This window comes from Thunnus albacares, chromosome 2 (genome assembly GCF_914725855.1).
Source record: "Thunnus albacares chromosome 2, fThuAlb1.1, whole genome shotgun sequence".
Classification (NCBI taxonomy): Eukaryota; Metazoa; Chordata; class Actinopteri; order Scombriformes; family Scombridae; genus Thunnus; species Thunnus albacares.
In genome coordinates this window covers 36149820-36159146 of record NC_058107.1, presented here as the reverse complement: position 1 = coordinate 36159146, position 9327 = coordinate 36149820, and the positions used below count along the sequence as shown (strand labels likewise).

The following is a 9327-nucleotide window of genomic DNA, read 5'->3' as shown; positions in this document are numbered from 1 at the left end:
TGGCAAACTGAGGGCAAAGTGGTATTATTCCATCATAGGAGTACTGTAAGGCTGCAACCAACTATTATTTTCATTTTCAATAAGTCTTACAAGCTTACATTATTCATTTCTAGTTGACATTGTGAGTGTATGTGATGTGCTTTTGTGTGTAGCTTTGTATTTTGTATTATGTGTCCTGTGTGTTTGTTATTGTTCTGTTAGGGTTAGGGTTGTTATGTTTTAATTGTGACCTGCCGAAGAGACTGCAGATGAAAATTAGCTATAAGCTAACTTTGGTACAGTACATTAAATGGTAAAATTTCTGTTAGCACTCTACATGGTCCCAGTAAATAAATAAGACTTAAAAAAAACCCAAGGATGTTGAGGGGAAAACTAGCAAATATAAGAACTTTCTCAGTCGCCAAGCTAGATGGTGCTGCAGCCCCGCAGAGCAGGAAAAGCTGGTCGCCATGTTGTCTTTGTAAAACTCACTGACTTATATGAGAAAAGCATGACAGGAAAACTAGCTAACATCACCTCCAATGAGCCTTGAGAATACTCTAGAAATGTCATATTTTTTTAGTTTAAGCTGTATTTCATGTTAACCTCACTGCTGCCAGTGTACTAAACGTATTATGTGGTTATTTTAAGTCTGTACGTTGGTGTTTAGCTGCCTTGAAGTAGCTTTTAGCCGGCAAGGTACAGTAAGCTAACAAAATCAGTGAAAGTTACCTTCACACTGTTATGGCATAAATATGATGGAAAAAATCCAATTCAGTCTCTAATATAGCTAATAAACTAAAGGTGAACACAGTTAAATACAGCTAAAGATTCACACATAGAGAATCCCGTTGAGAAACCAGTCAGTTGACAGTTATCATGCGGTGTGTTTTCATTGGGAAATGTTTTATTAAGATGAATTATCGTATAAACTTCTGAAATTTAACTTCAGTGATAAGAGCAGATAGTCTATTTTATCAGCCGAATGAAAAAAGACACGGTTTTAAGTAAAATTTGTCGTTTTTTGTCGCATTTTTTCAAGAAGCTGTTGAACTTTTTCACAATGCGACGACTTTTAACGAGAGTCATAAACCGAGTTCTGCTGAGTGAACCGTTTACAGCAGCGATGATCTCTGAAGCAGAAATACACACACAAGGTCGCCGAAAACTGGTAAGTTTAAATCCTCCAACACATACTGTTTATTATAAACCAAATAACTAAACTGTAACTCAACGGATAATTGCCAATATATGTGTATTTATCCCCAGTAATCAATCAATCTGAGAGGATTGACACACCAAACACCGTTCAAAAATCTGATAATTTAATAATATTTCATGCACAGGTTGAAGGCTTTATGTCATAAAATAAATGTAAAGACATTTTCTGAATCAGTGTAAACTACTTCTCAATGCGGCATATATTTTATTAAAGAAAATTGCAAATTTACAAATGATCTGTGCTGCTTCAGAAAAAGTGTCATATCTAATTTGCCATGTTTTTTCTAAGTAAGCCTATTTTTAAATTGATAGATTTTACAATGGAGTTCTGTGGCATCATTTGGACAATCCTGTCTTCTTTTAATACATTTGTCATAATTTTAAGATATTATCTTTACTATAATTTGTCAGTTGTCTCCCACAACTTGTTCAATGTGTGCTGCTCAAGTAAAAAAAATAAATAAATAAATAAATAAATGCTCAGTGTGTAGAAGCAGAACACAATGTTTGCAATGTGTCAGCATCCATAGAGCCAAAGAGTCTAATACAATGTAGTCTATAGTATTTCTGTTAACAGAGCTGCTGCCGCTGCCAGTAAATCAGTACCATCAGTACAAGGCAGCGGCTGTATATGTGGTCTGTTGATATCAGTGTCCTCAGCTGACGTTAAATTCTCTCTGGCTAAAGAAAAAGGCTTTTAGCAGCTAAAATCCATCCTTCAATCCTCCTTTCAGTGTTTTTAAATAATTTAATTGGATGTCACTCAATCATGTTTTTATTTCAGCTACATACGGATCATGTGAGAAATCTCGTACTCAAACTCCAATAATCTCTAAACATGTGTACAAAAGATAAGTTTAAAAACACCCATCATAAAACAACTAAAACTTCTCCAACCCCAATTAAAAAGTCAGTTTTCTCTCTTTGTAGTTGTCACATCAGCCTTCATGTTGTTTTCTGTTACTTTTAATCTTAATTACAAATGCACAAATCTCATTTCACCTTAATATCTGGTCGACCAAGCAGTATTATTAAGGATGACAGCAGTCTTGCATGTTTTAAACTGATATTCTGAACATTATTTATGTTTGTCTATAAGCATCACAGTGTCTGTCTGTCAGTATTAAGGCTGCAACTAACAATTATTTTTACTATCGATTAATATGCCAATTATTCTTCCCATCAATCAATCATTTTATCTATAAAATGTCAGTGAATAGTACAAAAATGCCTGTTAGATCATTTCCTAGACTCCAAGGTGACGTCCAAAACCCCATATATTCAGTTTACATCTTCAGATCTGAGAAGCTGAAACCAGAGAACTGACGTCATTTGTGCTGAAAAAATGAGACTAAAACAATAATCAAAACAGTTTCAGATTAATATTTTGGCAGCCTTCATTGTTTGGTCTATGAAATGTCAGAAATCACTGTTTCCCAAAGATCAAGGTGACGTCCTCCGTTGTCCTCAGCTTCTAAAATTAATGTAATATAATACAAATGAATATTTTCTGGTTAGTCTTCACAGATTGTAGATCATATTTGTGATATTTTTGGGGTTGTGACTGTTGGCTTTTACAAAACAAGACAATTGAGGACGTCGCCTTGATCTTTAGGAAACAATGATGAACATTTTTCACCATTTTCTGACATTTTATAGACCAAACAACTGAGGCTGCAACTAACGATTATTTTGATTATTGATTAATCTGATGATTTATAATTGTTTTTTCTGTAAAATTAATAATAATTATTATTATTTTATTATAACCAACAGTCCAAAACCCAAAATATTCAGTTTATCATCACGTATGAAAAAGAAAAGCATTTGAGAATCTGGAACCAGCAAATTTTTGGCATTTTTGATTTTAAAAAATGACTGAAACGAATCAAAATAGTTGCTGCTTGATAATCGAGTGATTAATTGATCAGTTTAGAGCTGTAACAATTAGTCTATTAATTGATTAGTTGCCGACTATTATATTAATTGTCAACTATTTTGATAATTTATTAATCATTTTGAGTCATTTAGGTCACTTTAGGAAACTGTGATCAACATTTTTCACCATTTTTTGACATTTTACAGACCAAACAACTAATCGATATGACAAATGGAGAAAATAATCAAAAGATTCATCAATAATGCAAATAATTGTTAATCTAAAATATATAGTTTCATTTTTTTCAAAAAAGGTTCAGTAGGGGAGACCAGGGACAGTTGTAACACTTTTTTTTCCAGATAAATCAAAAACCATTTTCACTGGAACTGTCCATTTGCTTTATAATAAACTTCAGTGTATCAACTACTGGAACGATGCATTTCAGTGGTTTTATGAAATATGTTGAGGTTGCAAAATTGATTTAAATACAGTCACTCCACTGTTACAACCGTCACCAGCAGTGTACAGGGACACTATACATAATGAATCAATGAAAAAGATTATTTAACATTCATATTATTGTGACTATTCATTTCTTTTTTTTAAATAATGAATACATTTTTCACTTTACATGACAAAAAAAGAGGGGAAGCCATCAAATTATAATGCAAGAAAATTATTTAATGAGTGGAACACAAATCCTCAAAAAGGTTTAAACTTGAAATCAAAATGGATTAGTCTGAGGACAACATTCAGTACAGGGTCACATGGCAAACACCGTATGATTCGTTTATGTAGGCCTTTTATAAATGAATCCCAGTATCACCAGCCATTCTTTCACCTCATGTTAACTAGCTTGACTGCTAGTTTGACACATTAGCCATTTCTATTTTTAGCTTACGAGACAGTGATTCTAATAAGGCTGTAGTGTCCTGGTCGACTGGTCGATTAGTTGGTCGATATGCTCTCGTCCAACCAAATTCTCAATGGTCAAATAATCTCCGTGTTACTTTCATAAGGAGAAAAGTGCGACATCAACAGCCTTCCAGGATTAATCCATTATTTCCTGCGGCGGGAGGGACAGACTATATTATGTATTCAAAACACCCCCGTTGTTTTCACAACTTTGAACTCGCCCAACCTGATGGAGACTGCTGGGTCTAACTGTACTCAACGTTTACTGAATCAGTGTTTCTCCTATAATTATAACAACAAGAACTCCCGCCAGGCCAAAAAAAATATTTTTTAATGTCAAAAATAACGCCAAATATCCATTGATTTGGAAATCAATAGTGTTTGGGAGTGTCTGTGCAGCGCTGTTCCGGTACGTGAGTCAACCACTGTGTCGTTACCAAGGAAACTGTTGGTTAACTCCGTTAAGGAATACGGCATTACGTAGTACGTTTGCGTAGCGAGCGGCAGGAAAGTGACGGTGGATACGAGCGGAGCAGAGGAAAAGGTTAGCAGTAAGTTGTCAGTCTGGCAGTAAATGTACAGTTCAGACTCCAGTGTGTAACAGTTAATAAATGCTAAAAAGTCAAGTCTGTTGTTTCCCCAAGTGCTGGAAAAGTGAAGGGGGTTAGCTCCAAAGTTAGCAACAATGGGTTAGCCTAAATGTGTGACTGCAGAGTTCACTGTGCACTCTCTCCCGTTACAGCCGACCCCCCCCCACCCCGCGACTAATCGATTAGTTGAAGATTATGTATGATTTCAGTCTTGACTACAGCTCTAGATTCTAATAATACTTGTTTGGATTCGTAGACATTTGATCTCAGGACAGTATCCAAAAAAATACATCTGATAGAAAAGTTACATTTTTACCTCAAAAAACAAACACTTTTGCTGGTAACTTTCTCTGGGTTAGTTTCAAACGTGGCTCCTTTTTTTGTGTAGAGTGAGTTTAATCACAGTAGCTTGTTTCTGATTGGAGGAATTCAAGGTGTTACAACTGTCCCTGGTCTCCCCTACTCTCTTGAAACAGCTGGTCACTGTAGTGTTTAACAAATGTTACTCAAACCGCAGTAAATAGTGCGTTTCTTGGGGACTATTTTCAGCAGCGGATTAATACACACTTTAGGAGCCAGGAGTATTGATAATATCAGAGCAGGATTTACTCAGAATAAACCACAGTGCCTTTGTTCATCATAATAAAGGAACATCAACAGTCCAACGTTGTGTTTTAGTCCAAAAAAATGTTTGAAAGTCAAATTTCTGGCTGCAACAAACACAAACGCTGCTCCGTTACAGAACACACAGCCTTTAATGTGTGTGTGTGTGTGTGTGTGTGCGTGCCAGGTGGTGGGGCTGGGTAACACGGGGATGGAGAGTACCAGACACAGCGTGGGCATGGCGGTGCTCGGCGCGCTCGCCGCCCGGCTCGGTGTGGCCGACCGTTGGCGCGGCGACAAGCAAGTGTCCGGTGAGGTCATCGTGTCAGAGGTACAACACACGCACGTGGTGCTGCTCCGTCCCAAGCTGCTCATGAACATCAACGGAGTGTCAGTGGCCAAAGCAGGTGAGGTCACCGTCTCTGTGTTTACAATCCGTCAGCATGTTTGTGTTTATTTATTTATTTATGAATAAAAGTAAACTAAGGAACAAAAGCTGCTTTCTTCAGTTTGGTTTGTTAGATTTCTTTTTTCTTTATGTCCTTTTCAACTCTGCACTCTGTCACTAATTGATTTTATTAAAAAGCAATTAGTTAAAAACAATTATAAATTGTCTGCGTGAGACAAATTATTAATTAAACTGAATGTAAATCAGCAGCAGAGTCACGCTGACGTCACTCAGCTCCGGCGTCTGTTGGTGTTTAAACCAGAACCAGTTTTCACATATTTAATGAACTCTGTGTTTTATATTCTGCTTAATAAAAGCAGTAATAACAGTCGTACAGTCACTGCTAATCACAGCTGAATCTCTTTATTGCTGCAGTCGATCCAAAGGAAATTAATCTGCACAGTTTCATGTGTTTAATCAAGCAAAAATGCAGCTTTTCTCTGTTTTGATATAATTATAAATGGGGCTTCAACTAGTGATTATTCTCATTATCTGTTAATCTGTTGATTATCTTCTCAATGAATCATTTAGTCCATAAATGTTTAAAACTCTCTAAGTAGTTGAAACTTGAAAATATTTGTCATTTTTGCTTGAACGATGACTTTAATGATTTATCAATTATCAAAATATTTGCAGATGAATTTTCTGTTGATCGACTAATCGTTGCAGCTCTGATAGTAAACTGAATATCTTTTGTTTTTGGACTGTTGGTCGAACAAAACAAGACATCTGAAGGGCGATTTTATATATTTTCTGACAATTTAAAGACTAAATAATCAATTAATTGATTAAATTGAATACATTCTGAAAATAATCTTGAGTTGCAGCCCTCTGCCAATCAAATAACTAAATGTTTGTTTTATTTTTATTATATTATTCTGATTATTGGTAGAAGTTTTAGTGAGTAAACTTCATATAAAACTAAGATGAACTGTATTTGTTTGTCATCAGCAGGTGAAGATGCTGATCTGAAGTTTTAATGATCTAAAGCAGCGACTCTATAAAACCTTCATATATAAAACCAGACGGATTGTTTTTCTCAGGTTGTTTCGTTTGAATTGTTTTTTAAGTCCGGAAGAAGTAAAAATATCTACTGCGAGTTAGATAACCATCAACAGAAATGTTTTTCCTTCCTAACAACCTGTTTTTCTTTCCTAACGTCTCACAATCTTTAGATTCATCTCGCGGCTCCGTTAAGGGTCGTTCTGACCTTTTTAACTACGCGTCCGCTGATCCTCAGTATCTGTTTTTCTTCCTCTCCAGCTGGTAAATACGGCGTCAAGCCTGAAGACGTCCTGCTGGTCCACGACGAACTGGACAAACCTCTGGGGAAGATCGCCGTCAAATACGGAGGAAGCGCCAGGTCGGTTTCACTCTGACTCATCAGGTTTCTGCCGGTTGCTTCTGCTTCTTTTTTTTTTTTATACCACAAGATACTTGAATTGTCACAGAATTTGAAAAACATGTTTATCTGTAAAGCTTTTGTTGTTTAACCCTGTGTGATCATCAAACCTTCCGTCTGTGAGTATGTGAAGCAAATAACAAGAATCACTGATGCAGAAATACATTTTAAGATGTAAATTTAAGAGGAGAAGTTTGTGCAACATCAACAAAGGACCCAAAATGAACTTTAACCCTGAATGATTCTTCCTCACAGAGGTCATAACGGAGTCCGCTCCTGCATCGACTGTCTTCAGACTGATGTAAGTAGCCTGTGAGAGTTACTACATGTTCTGCACACTTCCAGGTCGATATTTATGAATTTGTGTGTAAACCAGCGATCGTCTCGTCGTCTCCTGCAGGTGATGCTCCGGCTTCGGGTCGGGATCGGCCGGCCGACGGGGAAAACGTCGGTGGAGCGTCACGTCCTGAGCCGGTTCTCCTCGGAGGAGCAGAAGGTTTTGGACTCTGTTCTGGTCCAGAGCGTGGACCTACTCCTCGCTCAGCTCTCCCAGGAAGACTCCCAGCAGGACTCCCCGTCCCCCTCCTCACCAGCAGGGGGCAGACAAGCAGCACCGAAGAGGAAAGCGAGGGAGCGCTCAGCCTCTCCAGCTGAGGACTCTGCTGCCGGTCAGATATGAAGCTGAATGTTTCTGAACTCTCAAAGACACGACTGCCTCGAATAGAAAACACAGAGAGAAGGACTTTACTCAGATTTATTTCCTCTGTGGTGTGAGATACATTTATTAGAAGTGAGACACATCTAAGACAGAGAAGAGCTGCAACTAACGATGGTTTGTATCTGAACTGAACCATTTCCTGTCAAAAATGATGGAAGTCAGTCACAGGTTTCCAGTCTGACCAGCAGCCAGAAAACCCAAAGAATGAACTGTGTATTTACTCTTGTTTGTGTGATTATTGATTGAGATCAATACCTCAAAAACCTGTCAACAGATTTCAGTGAAATTCAGTGGACAGTTTGTTCTGTTGCAGAGGAATGAATTATAATGTTTTTGGTGCTGATCCAGAAATTAATTAAAGCATTTCTTAACATTGTAAGATATGAGTCTGTGTGATTTTCTCATAAAATACCCTGCGATCAACTGTCAGCGAGAGTATTTTGAAGCAGATCCTGATGCAGTTTAGAGATATATTCACATTTATTTGGATTAAAATAAATGAAGAGGATTGTGCAGCCTTGGTGGAGGTAATGAAAAGTCTGATGACAATAAATCAGCTGATAGTCTTTTATTTCCACACAAACAGCATAAAGAAACTTTTGACAAGGATTAAATTTTTAAAGAATTGTGATGAAGAAATGTACGAAACGTCTCTGATGAATGTCACCAGTTCGTGAGCAGATGCACCTGAGGAAGCATTAGAATAGTTCAACAAATTTAGCAGAGTCATTACTGGTGTCCCTTAACACCAGGCTTAAAACAATTAACTAGAAAATATATATTAATACAGCTGTTAAACATGTGTAATCAGAGCAGTTCTGTACTGTGACACACTGGGAATGTTTTTTTACATGAAGTAAGACGCTGAAAAACCTTTCTAAAGCAAAGCGCTCCATGACTAAAGATGAGAGGAGGTCAAGAGATGTGATCATTCAGGGAAATGGGTACGAACATATTATAGATGATGTCACACTGTCGGGTGTAACAGAGGATTGTCACCAGCAAAAAGGTTTTTATATATTTGTATATCACTTTCAACGAAAGCATCTGCAAAATTAATAAATGTAAATATAAAATGTTCCTGAGAGCTGTTGGAGTGAGAGAACATTTCTGACAATTAACAGGTATATGTTGCTGTGGGAAGTATGCCAATAAAATTTAAAAATGACAATGAATTCTGCACATTTCCAGGTGTATATTTATATTCTGGGGCTCTACTAGAATATCTTTGCATGATTCACAGTTAAAAACTCCTTATTGATCTTCTACTGGTCCTTCATGCAGCCTCTGTCTGAAACAGGCCGTCCTGTCTCTTTAAGGTCCCGCCTCCTGATGAGCCCGCTCTGTTCTGATTGGTCAGCTTCAGGAAGCTTCCTCCGGCTCCGGAGGCTACGTAAACAAACTATAGTAGCAGGATTTCGCTACTGTTTCTCCTTCTAGAAACTTCTCAAATCGGATCCAAAATACGCAAATAGACAACGTGAACGATCTTAGCAACAACGGCTAAGAAACAGACGGCCGTTTGTGGACATATGCGAATGGTCTGATGTCATCACAAGGAGGAAGTAGAGG

The 9327-nt window shown here is 37.4% G+C and overlaps 1 protein-coding gene across 4 annotated transcripts; it reads left to right on the top strand.

Annotated features, from left to right (window-relative positions):
• The first annotated feature begins 439 nt into the window (after window positions 1-439).
• ptrh1 (peptidyl-tRNA hydrolase 1 homolog) lies at window positions 440-8131 on the top strand. Of its 4 annotated transcripts, none has more exons than XM_044333030.1 (6): window positions 442-678; window positions 1025-1150; window positions 5375-5594; window positions 6899-6998; window positions 7293-7338; window positions 7438-8131. In XM_044333030.1, the coding sequence occupies exons 2-6, from the start codon at window positions 1043-1045 to the stop codon at window positions 7714-7716; spliced, it is 753 nt and encodes a 250-aa protein (XP_044188965.1). In that variant the 5' UTR covers window positions 442-678; window positions 1025-1042; the 3' UTR covers window positions 7717-8131. The 4 variants fall into 4 exon arrangements, with proteins under 4 accessions (XP_044188957.1, XP_044188965.1, XP_044188980.1 ...); XM_044333045.1 differs by having other exon boundaries at window positions 1022-1150; XM_044333038.1 differs by having other exon boundaries at window positions 442-863.
• The last annotated feature ends 1196 nt before the right edge of the window (window positions 8132-9327 follow it).

Coding starts and splice junctions, on each gene's coding strand:
- ptrh1 (XM_044333022.1), top strand. CDS start 965: ATGAAAAAAGACACGGTTTTAAGTAAAATTTGTCGTTTTTTGTCGCAT. Junction 5,595..6,898: donor AGTGTCAGTGGCCAAAGCAG/GTGAGGTCACCG, acceptor CTTCCTCTCCAG/CTGGTAAATACGGCGTCAAG. Junction 7,339..7,437: donor TCGACTGTCTTCAGACTGAT/GTAAGTAGCCTG, acceptor CGTCTCCTGCAG/GTGATGCTCCGGCTTCGGGT.